The sequence below is a fragment of the Sus scrofa genome, chromosome 13 (assembly GCF_054392235.1).
Source record: "Sus scrofa isolate SSC_HxYL_T2T_F1_AM1 chromosome 13, Sscrofa_HxYL_maternal_Yorkshire_Landrace_v2.0, whole genome shotgun sequence".
Taxonomy (NCBI): Eukaryota; Metazoa; Chordata; class Mammalia; order Artiodactyla; family Suidae; genus Sus; species Sus scrofa.
This window is the reverse complement of record NC_139395.1, coordinates 93,688,267-93,715,107: the sequence shown is the minus strand read 5'-3', so window position 1 is coordinate 93,715,107 and position 26,841 is coordinate 93,688,267. Positions and strand designations below refer to the sequence as shown.

At 40.0% G+C, this 26,841-nt stretch overlaps 2 protein-coding genes across 11 annotated transcripts in view; one reads left to right on the top strand and one right to left on the bottom strand.

Moving 5' to 3' along the window:
- Positions 1-1,890, bottom strand: part of ARMC8 (armadillo repeat containing 8) — a 100,941-nt gene extending 99,051 nt beyond the window's left edge. For 7 of the 10 annotated variants that reach the window (XM_021069500.2, XM_084989842.1, XM_084989839.1 and 4 more), the window contains exon 1: positions 1,843-1,890. In XM_021069500.2, the coding sequence (XP_020925159.2) occupies positions 1,843-1,887 (45 nt within the window). In that variant the 5' untranslated portion in view covers positions 1,888-1,890. Of the gene's footprint in view, positions 1-1,734 lie in introns of all 10 variants that reach the window. The other 3 variants (XM_084989835.1, XM_084989838.1, XM_084989836.1) reach the window with 1 other exon arrangement.
- A 12,787-nt stretch (positions 1,891-14,677) lies between these two features.
- DBR1 (debranching RNA lariats 1) lies at positions 14,678-26,558 on the top strand. Its single transcript, XM_021069502.2, has 8 exons — positions 14,678-15,024; positions 15,620-15,744; positions 16,797-16,877; positions 19,457-19,542; positions 20,946-21,170; positions 23,642-23,722; positions 24,190-24,335; positions 24,829-26,558. Exons 1-8 carry the CDS (start codon positions 14,828-14,830, stop codon positions 25,505-25,507), a joined length of 1,620 nt encoding a protein of 539 aa, XP_020925161.1. The 5' UTR covers positions 14,678-14,827; the 3' UTR covers positions 25,508-26,558.
- Positions 26,559-26,841: the final 283 nt, after the last annotated feature.

The following is a 26,841-nucleotide window of genomic DNA, read 5'->3' as shown; positions in this document are numbered from 1 at the left end:
TAGTAAAGGAGTCAAATGTTTGCAAGATAGTTTCTGATTATTAATTCCTATTTCACCTGCACTTTGTATATCAAAAAGTGGGGCCCAAGGTAGTACTTTGAAAGGTACAGGCTTCATTTTATAATATTTAAACTCAATGAGTTTAGAGAGTTTAAATCATTTACTCAAAGCTCTGATTTCCCAAGGCTCTAAAATTGAAGAACTGAAAGACCACACTTTGGACTGTGAAAACCTTTAAAAAAAAAAAAATAAAACAAACCAATGAGACCAGGGCTAAAGCAAATGCCCACCACAAGGACGGAATACTCTTCAAGAAGTTTTCAAATACAGTTAAATAGGAAATATTATTTATCAAGGGAGTGAAACAAATAAAAAAATTAAATTGTACACTATACAAATCAATAATGTGTGAAAACTAAAGAAGCTTCAAGTGAAATGAAGGATGAATGAGATAATTAAAGGAAATTGAGAACAGTCAGGATGCATAGTTGAAAAAAAAAAAAAAAAAGACGTAACTAGGGAAAAGTCATTGGCCCCATCCCACGAAACAGTCCAGGTGTCAGAGGTGGAGTAATTGAATTTATTTCAACGCTTAGGTGAACAGTTTTTCCCCAATTGCAGTTTAAAAATAAGGGACTACTAAAACGGATCAAAGGAAGGACAAATTTGCGCACAGCTCCCTCCCCACCAAATAAATTATCAAGGTGGAGTATGCCACAATACTCTAACCAAGTATTGCAGCAAACGTCCTAAGTGCTTCCAGATAGGTGGGAGTGTTTGCGGAAGTCAGGGAAGAAAAAAGAAATCATTTGGACACAGACTGTAGGAACCTGACAAGTCATCTAGAATCCAACCATCCCTCTCAGCATCAGACCGACTTCCACAACAAGTCTAAAAAGATAGACAAATCAGCCTTTGACCACTTGTTTCTAACAACAGCAAATGGACCACTGGTAAACTGGCCATCCTCAGAGTTGGACAGTTCTAATTTGCGGCAAAACTTTTCTAAGTTATCTCCTAGTAACTTTCACCCCTGATCCTGGTTCTCTCAAGAGCAACATCGAAAGTCCTGTTTTGGTTTTATTTTTAAACTTAAGCAGACAAACTAGGTATTACTTCTAAAAATAGTAGGAAAATTTGACCGCTCGCTTTTTTCAATGTTTGACTCCCCTTGAAGGAAAGCGGAATGCCAGGCACAGGTTCCTTTAGACTGAGAGCTACGACCTCCAGAGCAAAGCGAAGGAAAAAGGCTTAAATAACTACATACACCAGGAGACGTTGCAGCTGATAAGGCTCCGTTGCCAAGAGGCAAACAGCTCTAGCCTATGACCGGGTGCTGGGAAGCAATAGATACCACACAGACCTGGCCTGGCAGCCCCAAGACTGTGGGAGCCAAGGAGCCTCTACCAGTTTTTGCGATAGCCGCGGGGGACTGGGTGGGCGCTCATCCCCAGGCCAGCAGCGAGCCCTGCGCCTCGCAGAGTAGAGCGCTCGGCCCCGGAGAAGCGGCATCGCTAAGAGAAAGGCACGGGGAAACGCCTGGCAAAGCCCAAGCCGCGCCGCCGGGCCGGCCGCCCGTAAGCCCACTCTCCCCGCCCGCTGTCCTGAGAACCTGCACCGGTGAGCGTTCCCGTACTTGGAGCCGTTTCTGGCTCGGCCGGGATCCAGACTATCCCGCCCGCCCACCCACCCACCCTCGCTCCCTCCCCGGCCCAGAGCTGAGCAGAAGACCACCTCAAGGGGTGGTGCCCAGAAGGCACGTCGCGTTTGTGGTGAACGCTGCGAGCTGGGCCTGAGCTCCCGGGCTGGCGCGCGGGCCAGCGGCTGCGGCGGGTCACTCACCGAGAGGACGCTCATGCGGATTGGGGTCTCCAACAGGCACGCCATCTTGAGCCTTCCCACCCGGCTGCAGCCGGCGCCGGCGCGGGGGCCGGCACTTTCGACAGCCAACTATTAGGCCAACCACAGGTACCTCTTCAGAAAATGAGGCAGGTAGGTGAGAACAGACCAGGCTCTAGACACTGCTGAAGTACGGCCGGGGCCCGCAGAGGGAGAGCAAAGGGAAACCGCGCCAGGGACCTCGTTACGAATCGTTTTTTCAGAAACGGCAGCTACGCTCAGCCTGGGTTAGAGGTGGGAGCGGGCAGCAGTTTCCGCATGCGCAAAGGAGGTCTGCCGGCCCCACCTGCGGCTCTCGGTGGGGGAGCTTCAGGGGCGGAGTCTCGCGGCTAGCTGCACAGATCCTTTCGTTGCAACTTCTGAGTTCGCGTATTCATTATTTCCGAAAAACTGGTGTGTGGAGCCACCTACGTAATTTGAAATTCGCTTTCTCATTCATTATCTCAGTCCTTTGCACCAGACTCCTAGCGTCGTTATTATCTCCATTTTACAGATGGAGAAACTGTGGTCTCAGAACCACGTCTTCTGTCGCCAGTAAGAGTGTTTCACGATCCACCGATGAAGTGTGACCCGTTTCAACATTATCTACCTGACCCTTTTATTCTAGTGTAGTATTAAGAATATATACTCTAAAGCCAGAATGCCTGAGTTTAATCCTTGCTACTTCACAGTACCATTACCCCGGCAAGTTACACTCCTAAGGTTTGCTTTTGTGTAAAGTAAGGGGTTGTGAGGTTGGAGAATGTAAAGCTCTTAGAACATGCCTGGAACGTAGAAAGCGTTATTATCTGTGTTAGTATTCTCCAGGCTCTGAGTCAAGTAGGAAAAAAAAAAAAAAAAAAAAAATATATATATATATATATATATATATATAGGGGCAAATATCTGACTAATTCGTGCTAAAACGCTTTGATAACTGAAGCCAAATAAAAACATGCTTCTAATTCTATTTTCTCATGGATGGATTCAGCTCTTTTCACTCCTTTTGTGTGTGTGGACAAAACTGCCATAGACAGGTTTCAACTATTTGCTGCTTTCAATCAGTAAGGTTTTCTTTTGCAGGATGATTGCAATGAACCTGTTACGTTACTTGTCTTTTTTCCATTGCTATAACCACTCCCTAATTCAGGTTGGTATTACCTCTCCCCTGGACCAAAGTCTTCCAACTGATGTAACTCTAGCCTCTCCACTTTACTCCTCACTGCTTTCCAATCTTGGCCCTGTACTTAGTTTCTAAATTCATTGTAGCCCTAAACATCCTTGCTTATGGGCCTGTGTTCTCCAACTAACTGTTGACTTTTTGGAAAGCGGAATCTCATTCTAATTTTCTTTCTGCTGCAACACTGTTTCCCAAACTTCAGTAATCTGCAGTCCAGCCACACAATCTTTGCCAATCTACACCCAGGTATTATTACACACTCAATATTTTTCTTTAAAGCCAATTTCAACTCATTATATTATTTTGGCCGCAGCCTAAGCCATAATACTCTGAAAAATCAAGCGTATTTTTGCTCCTTATTTTTATTCTAGTACGTATTAACATAACTACAAAGATGTTTAAGTGTTCATTCGTGTATCCTCTACAGTCATGTCATGTATTGCAGCAGAGCACAGCATAACCCTTATACAAAGCATACAGAGGTATCAACTAAATTTTCAGTTGACCTTTGTATGATGTAGAATTGTTACAGCTGTATTTGATCTCCACTTCATTAATTAGCTCCAGCAATACATCCTCCAGGAAGCCCTTCTGGTAAGGTCAGGTGATCCCTCCCCCATGTCTTCATGCATCATTCTGTTCTTGCTACTAATGTAGCATCTCCAACAATAGACTATAACCTGGGAGGTAATGTTTTACTTGTCTTCCCATCACACACTTCAGAGCAAGCACTAGGGATTTTGTCTTCTAGCAATTTTATCTCATCTAGCATAGAATGAATTTTTGACTTAGTTTGGGTGCCCTCAAAGGCAGATCCTGGGACAGGGATTTGGGTGCAGGTGGTTTATTTGGGAAGTGTTTCCATGGAACAGAACTGATGGATCAGGGAGAATGAGAGAAAAGAAGAAACAATCAGTTTAAGGGTCTGTTGCTGAAGTCGCTGCTTATTCCTTGAGGACCCTGAGAAACATACGGCATGCTCCTCTAGACAGCCGTATTGAAGTTGGAGCATTATCCACCACTCTCATCCTGTAGTGGTTGAAGATTTCCCTAATGCTGTTAATTCCTACCCTCCTATATTGTATTTGTACAAGGAACAGAGAGGGCTTCCTTAAGCTGATGCAGAAAAGCAGAATCTGTAGGCTCACTTTCGGGGTAGGATATGGGCAGTATGCATCTGAATTGCAGCAGAATTATTATTAAAGTTGTGGCTGAAATCAGAGTCTGGAGGGACTAGGGAATATGACTCAAGGCATCCAATATCTCTGCTACTGAAGCTTTTCTGTTTTATTTCCAGAAGACTGACGTGGCTATTTTGCAGGAAGGAAGCATTGATTAGCAAATCCCTAAGCCTGGGGATCAAGAATCTCATTTCTAGTTCAATTTTTGCTGTTAATTAACCTCAGGTACACCCTTCGAAGGTAAAAATGAGTAGAAATTGGGGAGTAAGAAAAATTTCTGGTTCAGCCTCCATGTAACAGCAGCAACAAAACAGTTAACTTTGGCACTGTGATAGAGGCAAATAGCCACATGGACTCCACTGCAAACAGGAGTGAAATTTCTCCCTATCCTTCCATATTTCAGAGCAGTATTAATTTCTGGGAAAAAATGACAACAAAGTGTGAGTTTAAGAAAAAGTAGAAATACACAAACAAAAGTAAGTAGCAAAACAGAGTTCCTTGTTGTGGCTCAGCAGTAACGAACCCAACTAGTATCCATGAGGATTTGGATTTGACCCTGGCCCCACTCAGTGGGTTAAGGATCTGGCATTGCTGTGAGCTGTAGTGTGCATTGCAGATGGGGCTTGGATTCCGAGTTGCTGTGGCATAGCCTGGTGACTGCAGGTCCTATTCAACCCCTAGCCTGGGAACTACCATATGCTGCACCTGTGGTCCTAAAAAGCAATAAATAAATAAGAAAAGAAAAAGGAAAAAAGTAGCAAGAAATGAATCTGAAAGGTATATATAAGTGTCTAAATGGAGCTGCCAGCATAGAGATATAAAGCCATGTTTTTGAAAGTAGCAACATACTCATGAAGAAAAAGAAAAAAAGAAGAAAGAGGGGGAGAGGGAGGACGGAAGGAATAAAATACTCTTTATAACTGAATAACTGATATGGTCTAATTCCAACTTACAAATATAGAAGAAATGATGGAATTTGAAAACCATCCCTTGACAACCATATAAGTTATTATTGTTTGAGGCAAGAATTGTCAATGGGTGCTAAAGCTAATTGTGGAAATAACATGAGAAGCAGTACCTCCCTACAAGTTACTAATGATTGTAGAGAAACTTGGTAGATGCCACTTTATTCAAGTGATTCTAATTAATATCACCATGAGCGGGATAAATAGACACCATGATATAATGCACCAAGAAGGACACAACATCACTTCTGTGGTATTCCTGCCAAAAATGCATAGGTGTAAGCAGGAGGCAACATTAGACAAATTGTGCTTGAGCGACATACAACAAAATAAAACATCTACACCCTTGAAAATTGACAAGAAAGACAAAAAAATCTGAGGAATTAAGAGTTCCATTGTGACTCAGGGGTAATGAACTTGACTAGTATCTGTGAGGACTTGCATTTGATCCCTGACCTCACTCAGTGGCTTAAGGATCTGGTGTTGCCATGAGATGGAGTTCAGATCTAGGAGTTGCTATGACTGTGGCACAGACTGGTGGCTACAGTTCCAATTCTACCCCTATCCTTGGAACTTCCATATTCCTTGGGTATTGCCCTAAAGAGACAAAAACAAAAACAAAACAAAACAAAAACAAAACAAAACAAAACAAAAAAAACAAACCTGAGAAATTTCTCCAGACTAAGGAAAACTAAAATGACAAGATAACTAAATGCCACTCATGATCTAGGATTGAATCCTGGATAAAAAATTCCCCTCTTGCTACAAAGAACAAGTTGGTAAAATGTGAACAAAATCTATAGATGAGGTATCATTGGTTTTTGTTTTGATTTCTTTTCTTTTTAGGTCTCCATCCATGGTATATGGAAGTTCCCAGGCCAGGAGTCCAATCAGAGGTGCAGCTACCCACCTATGCCACAGCTCACAGCAATGTCAGATCACAGCCACAGCTGTGACCTACACCATACTTGTGGCAATGCCAGATCCTTAACCTACTGAGTGAGATCAGGGACATCCTCATGGGCACTAGTCAGGTTCTTAACCCTCTGAGCCAAACGGGAACTCTGAAGTATGACTATTATGTACTGATTTTCTTGGGGCAGGGGCGGAGATGGGGGGCTCATATCTATAGCACATGGAAGTTCGTGGGTCAGGAATTGAATCTGAGCTGCACCTGGGGCAACACCAGATCCTTAACACACTGCACCACAGTGGGAATTTCCCATTAATGTACTGATTTTGATAATTGTACTGTTGTTTTGAAGAGAATGCCTTTGATCTTAGGAAACAAAGTGAAGAATTTAAGTGTGAAAAAACAGAGTCACTATGTGAAAAACAATAAGTAATTGGGTTTTTTTCTTTAATAATCAGAAAGGAACTCATTTAGAGAATAATAATAAAAAAGAGGACCAAGGATCCTGGAAATTAATTCATTTAGCAAAATATATATACTAGTTACCTACTATGTAGGTATTACAGCCAGGGGTGGTAATGCAATTAGCAAGAGAGATAGATTCCCTGTTATCACAGAGTTTTCAGGCAAAAGGTGAAGGGAAACTGTCATTAGAAATGTAGGATGATAAATCAAAGTGTGTGGGGCTAAGGGAACATCTATGAAGTAACCTCACCAGGACTAAAGTTACAGAAAGTCCTTCTGGTGGAGATGGCACCCAAGCTCTGACCTGAAATGTTAACAGGAACAGACCAGGCAAAGCTCTGTGCACTACTTCACACAGAGCCTGGCTTGTCCATTAACATTTGTCTAATGGAAGAATTGATACCCTTTCTTCAAATTTAGCTGTAGAAATACTGGCAGATCTTCCAAAATCAGTGCTAGAACAAGAGCTCCAATTATTTACAGGAAAAGAGATATTATAAAATCAGCAGGTCTTGGAGTTCCCATTTGGCTCAGTGGTAACAAATCCGACTAGTATCCATGAGGATGTGGGTTCGATCCCTGGCCTTGTTCAGTGGGTTAAGGGCCTGGCGTTGCTGGTGAGCTGTGGTGTAGGCTGGCAGCTACAGCTCCAATTTCATCCCTAGCCTGGGAACTTCCACATGCTGAGAGTGTGGCCCTAAAAAGACAAAAATAAAAAATAAAAAATCAGCAGGTCTTCAGACAGCTTACCATCTCCTGGATTACCTGGGTAATTACACCTACCCCCACCCCTAAGCCATGGTGATCACATTAGGCAGATGAGTTTGAAAATAGAGAAATGAAGGTAACACGTTAGGCAAAGCAAATCCCGTCTTCACCATTTACAATATAGGAATGGAATATGGAAGTCACCCAACCAATAAATAAGAGATATTGTCTACTTTGGGCAGTGGATGGGGCGGTTGGGGTGGGGGGGTGGGATTCGGAAGTTCCTGGGCCAGGGATCAGACCTGTGCCACAACAGCACCCCAAGGCACCATAGCGGCAATGCTGGATTCTTAACCTGCTGCACCACAAAAGAACCCCTGCTTTAAAAAAAACAAAAAACAAAAAACAAAAACAGGAGTTCCCTCCCTGGCTCAGGGATTAACAATCCGACTAGGAACCATGAAGTTGTGGGTTCGATTCCTGGCCTGGCTCAGTGGGTTAAGGATCCAGTGTTGCCATGAGCTGTGGTCGCAGACATGGCTCAAATCCCACGTTGCTGTGGCTCTGGCGTAGGCTGGAGGCTACAGCTCCAATTAGACCCCCAGCCTGGGAACCTCCATGTGCCACAGGTGTGGCCCTAGAAAAGACAAAAAGAAAAACAAACAAACAAACAAAAAAAACCTAATGAAATCAGAAATTCCAACTGGCAAGTTTAAGACTCAAAGGCTAAAGACACCACAGAACTCTTTTCATCCCTGTGTTTTTTACCTCTAGTTTTATCATCAGATTTGCTCTCTCCTGTTTTCTGTAGAATGTGCTGCCATCAGGTGGTGGCAGGTACCATAATCACCTAGTTCAACCTCAAGATGGTGATAGCAATGATGGATGCTTATAATATTTTATCTATAAACTGACTTGAAAACTCATTACCAAGATATCTTCAAACTCATTCCCTTATTTCATGAAGGTTTCTATTCAATACGCCATCCAGTCAACATGGTTTTTCAGAACCACCCTATATTAAGTACTCCACTTCCACTACAGCACTTCCTATCCCCTCACCCTATTGTTTTAAATCATCTATCTTACAAATACAGTTATCCTTTCCTGTGTCCTTTTTTTTCTTTTTTTTCTTTTTTTTCTTTTTTTGGTCTTTTTGCTATTTCTTGGGCCGCTCCCGCAGCATATGGAGGTTCCCAGGCTAGGGGTCGAATCAGAGCTGTAGCCACCGGCCTACACCAGAGCCACAGCAACGCGAGATCCGAGCTGCATCTGCACCCTACACCACAGCTCACAGCAACGCTGGATCGTTAACCCACTGAGCAAGGGCAGGGATCGAACCCGCAACCTCATGGTTCCTAGTCGGATTCGTTAACCACTGCGCCACGACGGGAACTCCTGTGTCCTTTATTTTTATTCAACTCTTATTTGGCTAGATTTTATTGTCAAGTCATTTTTTTTCCCAAGAGCGGCTCATGGCTATTGTTTCCCTGGAGTTCTTTCATGCTTGCTGCCTTTTACTTGAATGACATCTTCACTGGAACAACATACAGAAAAACAGAACCCATTTTAGGTATTTTAAGCAAAAATATTACAAAAGTATTGGAAGAACGAAAGATGCAAACAGAGAGGGGGTATTTTACTTGAAATCAGAAACAGTGGGAAGCTAATTCACCATCACTAAAGGAGCTGGTGTGCTGAGCTCTGTAGTCAGAGCCAGAAGAGAAAAGAAAGATTTTACTTTTCTTCTACCTTCTAATCTCGCACAAGTGTTTCTCATTTGCAAAACCCAATCCAGGCCTTAATTGGCAAGAGAATCTAAAAAAATGTAGTTTCTTATCTCCTAATCCTTGCAATACACGGATGGGCATGTATATGTTCCCATATATAAATATTCCTAAATATTTCAGTGTGTGTTTCCTAAAGACAAGGAATTCCCTTACATAACCATGGTAAAATGATCAAGATCAGGAAATTAATACTAATACAATACTATCTAATTTATAGATCTTATTCAGATTTTGCAATTATCCTAATAACATATTTTATAATAACACACTGCATTCAGTTATCACGACTCTTCAGTATCCATTAATTTTTAATCTTTCTCAATCTATCTTTATATTTCATGACCATAATATTTTTTAGTTTATTTGTTTGTTTGTTTTAGGGCCACACTCATGGCATATGGAAGTTCCCAGGCTAGGGGTTGAATCAGAGCTGTAGCTGCCAGCCTATACCACAGCCACAGCAATGCAGGTTCCAAGCCTACACCACAGCTCATGGCAACACCGGATCCTTAACCTACTGAGGGAGGCCAGGGATTGAACCTGAGTTCTCATGGATACTAGTTGGGTTTGTTATGGCTGAGCCATGAGGGGAACTCCCATCATATTTTTTGGGAAAAAACAACAACAACAACAAGGCTGGTTATTTTTAAACATCTTTCTCAATTTTGATTTTTTTTAAAAAAAATTAGGTTGGCTTCCAGGTCCAGGGATAGAACCAGAGCCATAGTAGTGACAACACTGTGTAGTTATGCTGTAGACCACCAGGGAAGTCCTTGTTTTTTAAGATTATATTCGGGTTATGCATTTTTGGCAGGAATACCACAGGAGTAATGTATGTCATAGCAAGGGGCATGTGATGTGGATTTCTCTATTCCTAGTGAGATTAAGTTTGTTCAGTCTGTTAAGTGGTGTCTGCCAGTTTTCTCTATTGTCATCCCTATTTTTCTCTTTATTAAAATAAGCATCTTTTGGAAAGATACTTTGAGACCATATAAGTAGCCTCAAAAAGTAGATACATTGAGACTATGTAAGTATCCTGTTACTCTTCAATGTTTACCCAGCTGTTTCAGCATTCATTGAAAATTCTTGCTTGTAACAATGATGAATGTGGTGATCATGGTGGTGGTGGTAAAATGGTAATTTCTTTTTTCTTTTTTGTCTTTTTACGGCTGCACCCATGACATATGGAGGTTCCCAGGCTAAGGGTCAAAATGGAGCTGTAGCCACAGGCCTATACCTCAGCCATAGCAACTTCAGATCTGAGCTGTGTCTGCGACCTACACCACAGCTCATAGCAGTGTCAGATCCTTAACCCACTGAACAGGGCCGGGGATTGAATCCTCATCCTCATGGATACTTGTCGGGTTAGTTACTGCTGAGCCACAATGAAAACTCCAAAATGGTGGTTTCTGACTCCAGCTTTCCTCTACAATTTATCTACCCGCATTCTTTTGTAAAGAAGGGCTCTTTTTTCCTATTTACTTAAGTCAGAATGGAATAATAGGGTCTTTTTTGGGGGGTGGGAGGACACAACCGCAGCATATGGAAGTTCCCAGGCTAGGGGTTGAATTGAAGCTACAGCTGCCAGCCTATACCACAGCAACAGCAATGCCAAATCCAAGGCCTATTCCACAGCTCAAGGCAACGCCTGATCCTTAACCTTCGGAGCAAGGCCAGGGATCGAACTCACATCCTCATGGAAACTAGTCAGGTTTGTTACCACTGAGCCACAACGAGAATACCCCACTCAGTGTCCTTTTGATGTCCCAGATTCTTTTTTTTTAATAATGATTTTTATTTTTTCCATTACAGCTGGTTTACAGTGTTCTGTCAGTTTTCTACTGTACAGCAAGGTGACCCAGTTACACATACATGTACACATTGTTTTTTCTCACATTGTCATGCTGTATCATAAGTGACTAGACATGGTTCCCAGTACTATACAGCAGGATAGTATCCCAGATTCTTTGAGCACTTCCTTGCTTTCTGGCACAAGATGATCCAGATTTATTTTGTACTTTGTCCCAGAATCGATCACTTTGACAAGGAGGCCTGATTTCTTGTAGAAAAGAAAGATGTGGTTGTACCTAGGAAGTTTTGTTTTTGTTTTCTGGGTTTTTGTTTGTTTGTTTTCTCATTTGGCCACCCCAGGGCATATGGAATTCCCCAGCCAGGATCAGATCTGAGTCACAGTTGCAACCTAAGCTGCAGCTGTGGCAACGTGGGATCCTTAAACCATCACATTAGGCTGGGGATCGAACCTGAGTCCCAGGACTCCCAAGACATTTCGCCACAGCAGGAACCCCAAGAAGTTTTAATTAGCTCCTTCTCAGCTCACCACAGAATATGCTTTTTAGTCTCTTTCCATAGTTCATAGGTGGTTTCCTATAGTCCTTGAGGAGGAACTAAAGGTACTTGACTTTGTTTAATGAGTAAACTATTACTATTTGTCTTGCTTAACTGTTTTCCTTTGCTTCTGCATTTTCTCACTTCTTTAGAAAATTAAATTTATTCTTTGGAACTCAGAGAAGGCCTAGGAGGCTTGTTTTCTGCAAACAGGAACCAGGCAGAGGACATTGTGTGGTGCAAGGACTGGGGAATCTATCCTGGGAAGGACCCAGTAGGGTCCTGCTTAGTTAAGTAGATCCATGGATGAATCTCATAGGCATTAAATTAAGTGAAAGAAGCCAGACACAAAAGATTACATAATATATACTGAAATTTCTATGAAGTTTAAAAACAAAACTGATCTATGGTGATAGAGGTTAGAACGGTTTTTCTTTTGGGAGAAGGGGCTTGGGAGGAAGCACAAAGCTATTTTGGAACGCTAGAAATGTTTAATATCTTGATATGAGTGATTGCATATGTAAAAAAAAGTGCACCAAATGTGCACATAAGATTTGATTTGTCTGAAGACATATGGATGGTCAATAACTACATGAAAAAAATGCTCAGTATCATTAATTATTAGAGAAATGTGAATCAACACTACAGTGTTGGTACCACCTCACATCGGTCAGAATGGCCATCATTAATAACTCTACAAATGATAAATCCTGGAGAGGGTGTGGAGAAAAGGGAATCCTCTTATACTGTTAGTGGGAATGTGAATTGGTACAACCACTATGGAAAACAATATGGAGGTACCTCAGAAAACTAAATATAGAACTACCATATGATCCAGCAATCCCACTCTTGGACATATATCCAGACAAAACTTTCCTTGAAAAAGATACATGCACCCCTATGTTCATCACAGCACTATTCAGAATAACCAAGACATGGAAACAACCTAAATGTCCATCTACAGACAAATGGATTAAGAAGATGTGGTACATGTATACAATGGAATACTACTCAGCCAAAAAAAAGAAATAATTCCATTTGCAGCAACAGGGAGGTATTAAGTGAAGTAAGTCAGAAAGAAAAAGACAAATACCATATGATATCACATATATGGAATCTAAAAGATGGCACAAATAAAGCTATCTACAAAACAGGAACAGAAGTTCCTGTTGTGGCTCAGTGGTTAACAAATCTTACTAGCATGAGGATGCAGGTTCCATCCCTGGCCTTGCTCAGTGGGTTAAGGATCCAGTGTTGCCATGAGCTGTGGTGTAGGCCATAGACATGGCTTGGATCCTGCATTGCTGTGTCTGTGGTGTAGGTCAGCAGTATAGCTCTGATTTGACCCCTAGCCTGGGAACCTCCATATGCCTCCAGTCCAGTGCAAGAAACAAACAAAACAAAACAGAAACAGACTCACGGACACAGACAACAGACTTGTGATTGTCAAGGGGGAGAGTGTCATAGACTTGGAGTTTGGGGTTAGTAGGTACAAACTCTTACATTTAGAATGGATAAGCAATGGGGTCCTACTGTATAGCACAGGGAACTATATCCGGGATCTTGGGATAGATCACGATGGAAGATAATATAAGAAAGAGAATAAATGTATATGTTTGACTGAGTTACTTTGCTGTACAGCAGAAATGGCGCAACATTGTGAATCAACTATGATTAATTAAAAAATACAAAAAAGATTTAATTTGTTCATGGTACACTAAGTTAATTAAAATTTTTACATGGAGAGGGAGTTCCTGTCGTGGCTCAGTTGTTAACGAATCCGACTAGGAACCATGAGGTTTAAGGTTCCATCCCTGGCCTAGCTCAAAGGGTTAAGGATCTGGCGTCGCCATGAGCTGTGGTGTAGGTTGCAGACATGGCTCGGCTCTGGCATAGGCCTGTGACTACAGCTCTGATTAGACCTCTAGCCTGGGAGCCTCCATATGCTGCGGGTGTGGCCCTAGAAAAGACCAAAAAAAAAAAAAAAAAAATTTTTTTTTTTTACATGGAGAAAAAAAATCCAGAAAAAGAGAATTCAAGATTCTGTAAACTGAAAATCAAATGGAAGAAGTTAAAATTAGGAATGTTGTAAAAAGTATCTTACATATTTCAAAAAATTTTATAAGGAAAATAAAACATTAAAAATAATTGGAAAGATTAGATTTCCCCCTTTTTTTTGCTCTCTTGATTGATTTAGATATCATGAAAATTATATCTCTATTGTAAGTTTGAAAAAAATTGCCCATAAATCACTCTGGGCCCAATGTCTCTCATGGTTTTATGTTTTTGACAACTTTTCCAGTGACTTTTTAAAAACTTTTTATTTTATTTTATTTTAGCTTTTATTTATTTATTTTAAAAGTTATTTCCCCAATACAGTTTTTTTTTCTATTGTACAGCATGGTGACCCAGTTACACATACATGTACACATTCTATTTTCTCACATTATCATGCTCCATCATAAGTGACTAGACATAGTTCCCAGTGTTACACAGCAGGATCTCATTGCTAATTCCAGTGACTTATTGCATTGCTTCGTTTACATCTTCTGCTTATTGTTAAATTAACTTTGGTGTCTTTATTTCTAGAATATTGTCTATTTTATCTAGTTTTTTTCCCTAATGAGCTGAGATATATTTATTAGTCTCTATATTGTCATGATTAGACTATTTTCTTGATTACATTTTCAGAGGTGTTTTGTTTTTTGTCTTGGCCACTACTTCAATTGTCAGTTGGGTCCTTTCCCCTCCTGGACTGTTTCGAGACATTCATCTGCTTTCATTGAGCTCGCCTGCAATCTAGTTATGCAAACAACTACTTGGTAGGAAAATGAAGAATGCCCGGCCCCTTAAAAACAAAGCAAAATAAAAAACCTGATAATTTTAGAAGCTCTTCAGGGAGATAATTTCAAAATCCTCGGTGAGCTTTTGAGTTTTATTTTAAATTTGTTTTTATTTTAGGGTGTCTTTTAAAAAAATCTTTTAATTTCCAATCACTTTCATGCAATCATCTTTGCCGTGAGAAGTTCGTTCTAAGTTTGGTTTGATTTTATCAAACTAAGCTATTTCCGGGGATTTTATTTGTTCGTTTGACTGTCCTGGTTTTGATTTTTATCATCTGTCAGATTGCTGGGATTCAAAGAGCGAGCCACGAAGACAGGGAAGCCTGAGTCAATTTGAAAGCTCCCTGAAATCCTGTGTTGGTCTTGCCCCTCCCGGTCCTTCTCTCGCGAGATTTGGAAGCCGGAAGTGAATTATACTGCCAGAGACTCGATTGCAGGAGGCGGCATCTCAGTTGAGGTTGGCGGGAGCTGAGCGATCGGTCTGGACTTCGCTGCTCTGCCTGGCCTAGCTCTGGTTTGGGGGGTTGCGGGCAGCGCTTTCTGCCTTGGGCGGGCAGGATGCGGGTGGCTGTGGCCGGCTGCTGCCATGGCGAGCTGGACAAGATCTATGAGACGCTGGCGCTGGCGGAGCGGCGCGGCCCCGGGCCGATAGATCTGCTGCTGTGCTGCGGAGACTTCCAGGCGGTGCGCAACGAGGCCGACCTGCGCTGCATGGCCGTGCCACCCAAGTACCGCCACATGCAGACCTTCTACAGGTGAGGGACGCGGCCTGGGCCTCGGGTGTCGCGGGGCTGGACAGAGAACCCGGGCTGGGTTCGAATCCCGTCTGTCACCGACTAGCTGTCTCTTCGTTCTCGTCTTTGTTCACGCTGTGTCTCCAGGAACTGGCGCTTAGTAAATGTCACTTTTCTTCTTCACATTCATCTGTTTTATTTGTTTCAGAAGGGGTTGCAGCCTCAGGGGAAAACCTGGAGGTAGAAATTGACAGATTAATCTATTTTATGCTTGATAGGACTCTAGGACTAGTTCATTTAACGATTCCGGAGTTTTTATTGGACACTTACTATGTGCTAGTCTTCATTCTAGAAGCTAAGGTTACAACAGTGAGCTGACAAAGTTTTTGACCTCATCGGCTTGAAACCCAGGGTGGCAGCTCTGCATTCTTAAGGACAAGGATGGACAGTTCGTTTAGAAAGAGCTTTAAAACTTTTTATGATGACCTCAGATGTTTTTCTTTTTGACCTTATTTTGCTTTTCTGCTAGGCTTAATTGTATAGGCATGCCCAATTGTTTTTTTTTTTGTATCTAATTTCTGCTGTGCAAATCGACAACTTTCCCCTTATATTCTAGGTATTACTCTGGAGAGAAAAAAGCCCCCGTTCTCACAGTTTTCATCGGAGGGAACCATGAAGCCTCAAATCATTTGCAGGAGTTACCTTACGGTGGCTGGGTGGCCCCAAACATTTATTATTTAGGTATGTGTTCATGGGTAATTTCTTGGTTTGATGATGGAAGAACATGTCAAGATTGTAAACTACTTGGTCCACATCTTGAGATGTTTGGTGTTTTGGGAATGGCTCTTGATTTAAATAGTTAATCAGGAAGTTTTAATTAAAATAGTTCATTTAAGTAGGTAAGCATGAAAATATGTCCATGAATCATCCCGTGTGTTTAGCAATACTTACTATAACTGCAAGACCTTACATACTATTTGCAGTATCTTTATTTTTTTCTACTCTTTTTATTAAATTAAAAAAGAAAACTTTTTTTTGTTCATTTGTTTTGTCTTTTTAGGGCTGAGCCTGAGACATATGGAAGTTACCAGGCTAGAGGTCATTTTGAGCTGCAGCTGCTGGCCTACACCACAGCCACAGCAACACTGGATCCCAGCCAGGTCTGGAACTTTATTGGCTTTCTTGAGGCAATGCCAGATCCTTAACCCACTGAGCGGGGCCAGGGATTGAACCCCCTCCTCATGGATATTAGTTGGGTTCGTCACGGCTGAGCCATTAGAGAGGAACTCCCATTTTTTTCCCCCCAAACTTTATAATGGAAATTATAAAATTATAAATGGAAACACAGTAATAGAGAATGATATAATAAATCTCTGTACCTAAATTGTAGCTATAACAACTATTATCATTCTGTCATCCTTATTTCAACCCCTCCCCTCTAAACTTTTTTGTGGGAGAGGTGAAAGGAATATTTTAAAGTGAATCCTGGCCATCAGATTATTTCACCTGTAAATACTTTCCATATTCCATTAGGTACCAAATTATGTATGTATGTCTCTCTCTTCACACACCCTTCCTTTCATTTGTTCCTTCCTTTCTGCTCAGTCTCTTGCCTGATCTGCTTCCAGTCCTCCCCTCCCTATCCACCTTATATATTGTTGGCATATTTCTATGTAAAAGAGTAACCTCATCATGATACTTAAGTTTCAAATAATTTTAGGACTGCATGGCCTAAACTGTTAGCAAAGAGATTGCTTTTGCCTAGTATTTTGTTTAACTATGTACTTTTTCAGGTTTGGCAGGTGTAGTAAAATACCGAGGTGTGAGGATTGGTGGAATCTCTGGTATCTTTAAATCTCATGACTATCGAAAAGGTATTGTTATTCTTTTTTTTTAAACTTTTTATTACTTTTTAAAAATTGAAGTACAATTGATTTACAGTATTATATTAGTTTCAGGTGTATACCAAAATGAGTATTGTTATTCTGAGAATTGTTTTTAAACTTTAGAACTTGCATGCCCCAGAGTAACGTAAGCATAATATATAATTTGACTTTTTCACTGTTATTCTTAAATTTATAAAATATTTTATACATATGAAAACGTAGAGAACATGGAACATGTTGTGTGTATCCACAATCTAGTTTTATTTGGTATGTTCCCATTTTTAGTTTTGATTTTTTTAAGAAATAATAGAGTACAGATACAATCGAAGGTCTTTGTTTATCTGTCTTCAATCCCATCTCTCTCCTTTTACTCCTCCCTTACCTTACCAGGCGGTCACTATCCTGAATTTGGTGTTAATCATTCACTTGATTATTTTATATCATTACCATATCAGTAATCACTTTATTTTTTGTTATTTATTTATTTATTTTAATTACACAATGAATTTTATTACATTTATAGTTGTACAACAATCATCACAACCAAATTTTATAGCATTTCCATCCCAAACCCTCAGCGCATCCCCCTACCCCCCAACCTGTCTCATTTGGAAACCATAAGTTTTTCAAAGTCTGTGAGTCAGTATCTGTTCTGCAAAGAAGCTCATTGTGTCCTTTTTTTAGATTCCACATGTAAGTGATAGCATTTGATGTTGGTGTCTCATTGTCTGACTGACGTCACTTAGCATGATAATTTCTAGGTCCATCCATGTTGCTGCAAATGCCATTATTTCTTTCCTTTTAATGGCTGAATAATAGTCCATTGTGTATATGAGTAATAACTTTAAACTGTATCATATAACATGTTTAAACTTCATTCCTATAAGTGCATCATTTTATATATATCTTTCTGCAACTTGCTTCTTTGTTTAATATTTCGAAATCCATGTTGATACATGTAACTCTAATCTATTCATTTTCATTTGTGAATAGTATTCTATTGTTTAAGTATACCACAGTTTATCTAAGTGGATTATATCTTGAGTTTAAAGTTAAAGAAATAGCTTGGGATTTCCCTTCTTGGCTCAGTGGAAATGACTCTGACTAGCATCCATGAGGATGCAGGTTCGATCTCATGCCTTGCTCAATGTGTTAAGGATCTGGCGTTGCTGTAAGCTGTGATGTGGGTTGCAGATTTTTACATTCATGGAGTTCTTGGTGGCTCAGTGGGTTAAGGATCTGAGGATCTGGTGTGGTTGCTGCTGTGGCATGGGGTTTGAACCCTGGCCTGGGAATTTCTATATGCTGCGGGTGTGCCCCCCCTAATTTCATGAATTAAGTTGGCAGCTAAAATTTATATCCTTAGTGTAACTGTTAAATCACAAGTCTATTCCCTGGCACCCTGCTCTCCATGATTCTAGACTACTGACATGGGTCTACAAAAATAGGCCATCTCCTACATGGCAGATGTGGGTGCAAAGTGGAACTACTCCTTGGAGGACAATTGATAATATCTGTGGAAATTATAAACTTCTGATTCAGGAGTTCTACTTCTAGGAATTTATATACAGATACATTCCATAAGTGCAAAATAATATAAACAAGTTTATTTATTTCAGCCTTGTTTGTATTAGCAAAAGATAGGAACTAGTTAAATGTATCATGGAATAATATTAATATACAGTATAATGCTATGAAATCATTAAAAAAGAGAAAAAGATGCAGTTCTTTGTGTGACTAATAAGAACTCCAAAATAAGTGGAAAAAAGAAACAAACAAACAAACAAAAAAAAAACCAAGCAAAGAAGGCACAGGACTGGTTAAGGGAAGGAATAGGAGAGCCCCTCCTCTTGTTTTAGCAGCTTGATTGAGGTAAAATTTATGTGCTGTTTAAGTTTACAATTCAGTAACTTTAGTAAATTGATAGAGTTATGCAGCTTAACTACCATAGAAATTTAGAACATTTCTATCATCCCTAAAAGTTTTGTGCCAGACTTAATCCCTGCTCCCATGCCAGCCATCGGCACTCACTGCTCTCTCTAGAAGGAACACTTTTTACACTGTACCTTTCCAATAGTATCTTTTAAATCTTAAACTATGTGAATAAACAGTGCATTCTAAAATTAAATTTAATTTAAAAATCAAAAGCCCCTCAGTTATTTAGATTTATAGGTTGTGATCATTTATTAGTAGAAAGTACTGACATTTTGAGAACACTGTTTTTTTGGGGTTTATTTATTTATTTATTTTTGGGGGGGCACATCCACAGCGTATGGAAGTTCCTGGGCCAGGGATCAAATCTGAGCCATAGCCACAACCTACGCCACAGCTTTTGCAAGGCTTGATCCTTAACTTATTGCACTGGGCCAGGGATTGAACCCTCAGAGACAACGACCAATCCTTAACCTGCTACACCATAGTGGGAACTCCTGAGAGCAGTATTTTTTAAATACAAATTTTAAGAACCAAGCATTGGTGAAAAATGTCAGTTTTGGGTAAATGTATGTATGTATTTGTACTTGCAGTATTTGATTTGAATATAGTTTATTTCTCTTCTTCAATTTAAGGTCATTTTGAGTGCCCTCCTTATAATGCGTCTACAATAAGGAGTATATATCATGTGAGAAATATCGAAGTCTACAAATTAAAACAGGTATGTAAAAAGGACATTACAGCAGACTTGAAAAATGTTAAAGTAACTCTGTACCCAAATGTATTTTGATCATTTGATCCATGACTTCAGATATTATTACTTAGGATACATTTAAAGAATATATATTGGAAGAAAAGTGATACTTTAAAGGAAATATTAAATATTTTAAATAATGACTTAAATAGAACATAAATAATAGGTGAAGATGATAGAGGATATGGGAAAATTGTGAAGGCGAAACACTGTCTTAGCTGGAGAGTAGGTGAAACTCAGGTTTTGTTTGAGAACCCATTAAATGCCCGACACTAAGCTATGCAGCTTTCACCTGTGATAGTTCATATAACTGTCACTCAAATTCTGTGAGATAACAAAAGGAAAAAAAAAAAATTCTGTGAGCTAGGCATTACTCCGTTACATGAAGGTGGAGAGGCTAAGGGAGGGTGGAGAGGCTAAGGCTCAGGTGGGTACTGTAACCTGCCTAAATTTCCCACACTGTTAAGTGGTAGAATCTTTCAGACTGAACTCAGGCCCTTCCCATCATACACACAGCCTCAATGGGAGCATAGAGATGCTTCCTAACAGTGTCTTACCTGGAATGCCTTTTCCCTTTCATTCATTTAAATCCTACCAGTCCTTGGAGATCCAGCTTAGATACCACTTCCCACCCAGCGTTCTAGTTTAAGGTCATCCCCCTCCTCTGAATTTTCATAGCACTCCTTGCCCGTTTCAGTGGTTAGTCATATCTATCTTGCATTTTGTATTTTCTTGAACAGTTGCTTAAATCATTTTAGTTTAACTTTACAAGCATTTTTTTTGTATTGCTTGAAAGTGTATATTTTGTGTTCTTGTGAAGACACCAGCTACCTTAAATATTTCTAATATCATTTTTTTGTAGTAAACAGAGAGGGCTTTTTTTTTTTTTTTTTTTTTCTTTTTTCCTTTTTTCTTTTGGTGTGTACTACATGAGTTCATTGGGGGAAAAAAAAGGAAAATATCTTTAGGTTTACTGTATTTTTTACATTACACTCAATGAAATCTGGTGTCTTTGGATCTTAAAACAGTAGTTTTTCTACCAAAAGGGAAAAGAACAAATAGTTCTTATAGATTTTAGAAACCCAGTGCTAAGACCATAGCTGATTGGCAGTCTAATCAAAGTATATCTCTCTTGACCTGCCTTACAACAGAAAATAAGGACGATCTGTGAGGCAGAGAAAGCTGTTTCTCTTTGCCTAGATGAGGAAGTAGCTCAAAATTTGTGACTTCCTTAAAGAGTGTCCTTAGAATGAATTACACAGGAATCTAGAGATCTCCGGGACTAAATGGTTGTGTGGTAGTATAGAGAAGGGAGGGATTGCTTTTGGTGAATCTGTTTTTTAAGAGTTTTCTCGCTTTTTCTGTCAAAGCTGAAGCAGCCTATGGACATATTCTTATCTCATGATTGGCCAAGAAGTATATATCATTATGGAAATAAGAAGCAACTTCTTAAGACTAAATCTTTTTTCCGACAAGAAGTGGAAAATAACACATTGGGAAGTCCCGCTGCTTCTGAGCTTTTAGAGCACTTGAAACCTACTTACTGGTTTTCTGCGCACCTTCACGTGAAGTTTGCAGCCTTGATGCAGCATCAGGTAGAAAACAAAATGTTTCTTCTTTGATTTAACAAACATTCCTGAACATCTGTGAGCTAGGCACAATGGGTGTAAAGTGAGAGAAATCAAAGATAACTTTCCCTTTATGAGTAATTTAGTATCCAATGGGGGGAAGGGAGGAGCAAGCAATTATAAAATAGCGTAATCAGTTTGTGACTGAAAGTGCTAGGATACTGTGGGAAAACCTAAGCCAGGCCGTGGTGAGATGGAGATGTGGACAGAGAAATGAAGGGATACAGCAGGTTTTCTAAAGGAAGTGATGGTGCCAGCAAGAAGCAGATATCAGGGTGATCTAGGTTGAGGGACCAATGTGTGCAGAGGCTAGAGGTCTGAGAGGGTAGTGCTTTTGGGGGAGCTGCAGCTGATTCCTGTGGCCCAGGCAAGAGAGATGAAGCTGGAACAAGACCATAGCTGCCTTCTGGGCCCTGCTCTGAAGTTTGGGTTTTAACCAGAAGGTCATGGGGAAAGTTGGGGTGTGATGAAATCAGTTTCATTTCAGAAAGATTAGTCTGGCAGCAGTTTTGTGTGTGGACTGGAGTGATTTAAAACAGGAAGCAGAGGAGGCTATTTAAGCAAAAGATGAGGTTCTAACCTGAGGCACAGTGGAGACCCAGAGAATGCAGCAGGTTCCAAGAGATTTTGGAAGCAGAATCTTCAGGATTTAGAGACAGAGGGAGGACAGTGAGTCTAGAGTGACCCCCAGAGTTTTCCCTGGGTAACTGCATGGGCGATGGTGCTTGACAGAAGGTAGAAACTAAAACTATGCCTAAGAGTTAGGCTTTTATGGAAATATGTGGTTCTTCCTTTCGCCTCTGATTCTGACTGAATTCTGACTTGCCCATAAAGTATTCCATAGGGAAAACATTGAGAAAATGTTAACAAAGTTAGAGATTTCTTCTCAGAGTCCTCTAGAATTTCTGAGTCTTTAATGTGCTGATGGGCATTGCCTTTCTCTGAGACAGGGGATGGGGTGTGTAGCACTTCCTGCACTTACTTGACCAAACTCTTTTCTGTGGGAGAGGTGCTCTTAAGCGATGCTCCTCACACACTTGGAAGGGTCTGTCTGAAAACATTCCTGTAGGCCCCCTCTGTTGTAGGCTTATTCTTACACCCCAGCTTCACTGGGAGAAGCAGGCAAGGTTACTCCTTCCATTTTCCTGTGGGCTGTTGCCAATGGGATATCCTTTTCCAGCATCCAACTCTTCTGTTTCTGACATTCAGCTTTCCCACATCTGTGTTACTCTCTTGGGGCTCACGATGCTCATGGATTTTTAGAAGCATCTGATTTGCCACATTTTCCCCACGCTGTCTTTTGTTGTCAACCTCAGAGACTTGTGTCTCTGAATTAAGGATATGTTTGATCTTTCTTGGCTCCTCAGCCTGTGACTTCAGTGTGCTGTTTGAGCCCTTTTACCAAGACTAAAGATTACCTTTCCCCAGAACCCCTTCTGCTCCAAGATCTGCCTATGACCTCTGTGCCTCCCACCTCTCTTAGTCCCTCAGCACCACTGAACTGAAACTCGGCCCTCAGCAGGCAGCCCCATAGCTTCTTTCTTGTCATTTTTCCTCCCTGTGCCTTGCTGTTTTCAGTGAGTCATTTTTTACTTCTCCCAATGTGACCTTCAAGTGTGTGATTCCTCCATGTTTCTTTCCACCAGTTCACTTAAAAAAAAAAAGCTTTATTGGGGTACAATTTCCACACCAAAAAGTTCACCTGTTTTAAGTGTAGAACTCAATGATCTTTAGTAAATTTCCAGAGTTGTGCAAACATCATAGAGTTGAGTTCTAGAATGCTGCCATCACCCCAGAAGATCCTTTGTGCCTGTTTGCTGTCAATCTTTGTTCCCCCCTTCAGCCCCAGGCAACCACTAATCTTCTTTGTCTATGGATTTGTCTTTTCTGAACATTTCATATAAATAGAATCATAAAATATATAATCTTTGGCATCTGGTTTCCTTCTTGTGTTTGCTTTTGAGATTCTTTACTGTTGCAGCATGTATCAGCATTTCATTTTTATTGTTAAACAGTATTTCATCATATGGATATATACATCTACTTTGGTGTTATATCTAAGAAATCTCTGCCTAAGCCAAAGTTATAGAAATGTTCTCCGGTGAATTCTAAAAGTTGTATAGTTTTAACTCTGCCAATTTACTTTCAAGCTCTTCTGTTACCTTATCTTTAATCTTTGTGTTATATGCTTTGATGTATGTGTGTTATACATTATTACCATTACTTTCTGCTTTGACTTATAAGGAAATTGAAGCCCAGAGAGTGTAAGTGCCTTGCTGCACAAGTGGGTGTTGAGCTAACTTGCTTTGGAAAAGTAATAGTTGTTTGTTTGACACACCATTTAGGGGTATGGCTAATAAAGATTTTCATCCTATTAGTGTCTGAATTGCCTGTGATGTCTTAACATTCTTTCTTAAATTATGTTTCCTATTGTCTAGGTCAAGGATAAAGAACAGTCAGCCAAAGCAACCAAATTTCTAGCCTTGGACAAATGCTTGCCCCACAGAGACTTTCTTCAGGTAAAAAGAAAAAATGAAGTAACTTTACAATATAGTTTCATTCTTCCTGTGATTCACTTTCCTTTCAGAATTTATCAGTGCTTTATATGTTCTGAGAATACTCTGAGATTTCTTTGGGAATGTTAGGTTACATTACTACATTAATTTTTTTTCTTTTTTTTTTTAGGGCTGCACCCACAGCGTATGGAAGTTCCCAAGCGGGGGGTTGAATTGGAGCTACAGCTGCAGGCCTACACCACAGCCATAGCCACATCAGATTCTTAACCCATTGAGCAGAGCCAGAGATTGAACCTTCAACCTCATGGATACTAGTTGGGTTTGTTACTGCTGAGCCACGATAGGAACTCCTACATTAATGTTTTTAAGCTACTAAATTAAATTCCTTTACAATGTTATTGTTATATTGACATTCTTAAAAAATTAAAAATAGATATGTGTTTCTCAAAATCAACAATTTCTTCCTGTAGGTAATAGAAATACAACATGACCCCAGTGCTCCTGAATACTTGGAATATGATACTGAATGGCTTGCTATTCTCAGGGCTACTAATGACCTTATTAATGTGACTGAGCGCCCATGGAATATGCCTGAAAACAATGGCTTGCATACAAGGTAAATCTGACCTTTTTTAGGATTTGCCCTCTCCATTGTGTGCACAGTTTTTGTCCCTTTCACTTTATCATTATTGCTATTAGTATTATTGTTACTTTAAATCAAGGTAATTATTGTTAAATGAGTATCAGAACAATTTAAGTTTACTGACTGGTATGAAAATTGCAAGTTTTCTATCTAAGAGATCCAAGAAAATGGACTGCTGAACACCAACCCAAATAAGTGTATAAGTGCATCAAACTGTATGATAGAGATTTGGTTCACACATTGAAATAATTAGAACTTGTTTTAGGGTGTGGGTTATAGACAGCTTTTTCTAAGAAGTGTTTTAATTTCAAAATGGCTCTTTGCTAAATTAATTATAATATTATTAAATGGAATTTTGAAATGTGGTTAATTTTTTGTCCTTACACCTGAAGTCCATAGTTAGAGCTCATCATTTATTGTCCAAGGCTGATGAAATATAAAAAGCTATTGTTTTGGACTTTTATAGGTGGGATTACAGTGCAACAAAAGAAGCTATGAACGAAGTAATGGAAAAATTGAATCATGACCTCAAAGTTCCGTGTAACTTTAGTGTAACAGCTGCTTGTTATGACCCTAGCAAGCCACAGACACAAATGCAGTTGGTTCATAGGATCAGTCCTCAGACAACGGAATTTTGTGCCCAACTTGGCATCACTGACATTAATGTCAGGCTTCAGAAGGCCAAGGAAGAACAGCACTTGTGTGGCGACTATGAAGGGCAGGATGCGGTGGAGAGCAATGACTCTGGAGAAGACCCTAGTGAATATAACACAGACACATCTGCCCTGTCCTCGATTAATCCAGATGAGATAATGTTAGATGAAGAAGAGGATTATGAAGATAGTATTGTAAGTGCACACAGTGACACAAACACACCTTCTGCAGAACCTTCTGACCAAGCTTCTGACTTTTCCACGAGCTTCTCTGACGTGAGGATCTTGCCAAGTTCCATGATTGTATCTTCTGATGATACATCAGGTTCCCCAGTTGGCAAAGAGGGGAATTCTGGTGAGCCTCTGGAGTTGGGGGATGGAAAGGTGCCCTTGAAGAGGCTGAGTAACGAACATGAACCTGAACAAAGAAAGAAGATCAAGAGGAGGAATCAAGCCATTTACGCTGCAGTGGATGATGATGATACAGCCTAAGACAGTTTACTTGTCTTAGTAGTATATGTAGATATGTGATTTTTGAGACTATATTTTTAGAGTTGGCTCTTTGACTTAAAACTTTGTAATAATGAAGTTGTATAAGAAAGCTTTAGTTAGATATTGACTCAAGGCTTTTGTATGTTTCAGATAAAAAATATTAAAATTTCATATATTGATTGGATACCCCTTTTTCTGAGAACATATATTATTCACTTTCATTTTTTTCAGCAAACACTTAACTGAATGTCTGGAACACTTTGTACCAGGCACTCTCCTATAAGATGGCACTGCAAAGGTGAGTAAGACAGGGATTTTTTGCCTTCAAGGCGTTACTACCATTGTAAATATTTTGGTATATAAAATATGGTGTATTTATATTTTCTTTTACAGAGTTAAGTGATTATTATATATATATACTTATATATGCTCTCTTTTCATTTATTATAAATATTTTCCCTGGTCAGCTCTTAATGTCTGCCAAATATAATTGAAACTGAAGATGGCAGGTAAGATTTTAGGAAATAAATACTAAACACTGGTACACATACTATCTTACTTACTGAGATTAATATAACCCTGTTAACTTTTACATATTATGTTTTAGCATTAATTTTAATAAAATTAACTAGAGTAACTGTACAGGTCATTTGGTGCACAGCTCACTGAGTCGTAATTACCGGCTGGATTGAATTGCACCTGTGCTGCCCTTCTCATGCTGCATAATGGATTGCTAGTGTTAAAGTGTGTTTAAAGATCCATGTGGAGAAACTACACCCCTGTCCTGTCTCTGGTTAGAATGCCTGGGCCACCAGAGGAGATTGTCGCCCTGCACTTGGGACCAGGAAACCAAGGACTATTCCAGGATCTTATTCTCCCTCAGCAGTCCAAATGCAGGAGCCAACTCAGGAGAATGATATTGCAGTTGGCTTCCATCCTGTCAGTATCTGACTTTGGGGATTTTATCTTTATTGCCTTTCATTTTTTGTTTATTTTTTGAGTTGAATAATTCATTGGTTTTAATTCTCACATAAAGTATTTTTAAAAATTATGATTTCTCCCATCGCTGATTTAATTGAGTCCTGTGAATTATGACATTTAGTGCTTCTTTTCCAGAAATAAAGATAAAAGCAGAAAGTAATTAGATGTAAAATAAATAATAGAGTTGATCAATGGTGGTTCTCAAAAAAAAATTAAGACAATCTTCTAGCTTACCTGATTGAGAAAGAAAGCACAGGAGTTCCCTGGTGGCTTTTTTTTTTTATTTTTTTTGCTTTTTAGGGCTGCACCTGTGGCACATGGAGTTTCCCAGGGTAGGGGTCCAGTTGTAGCCA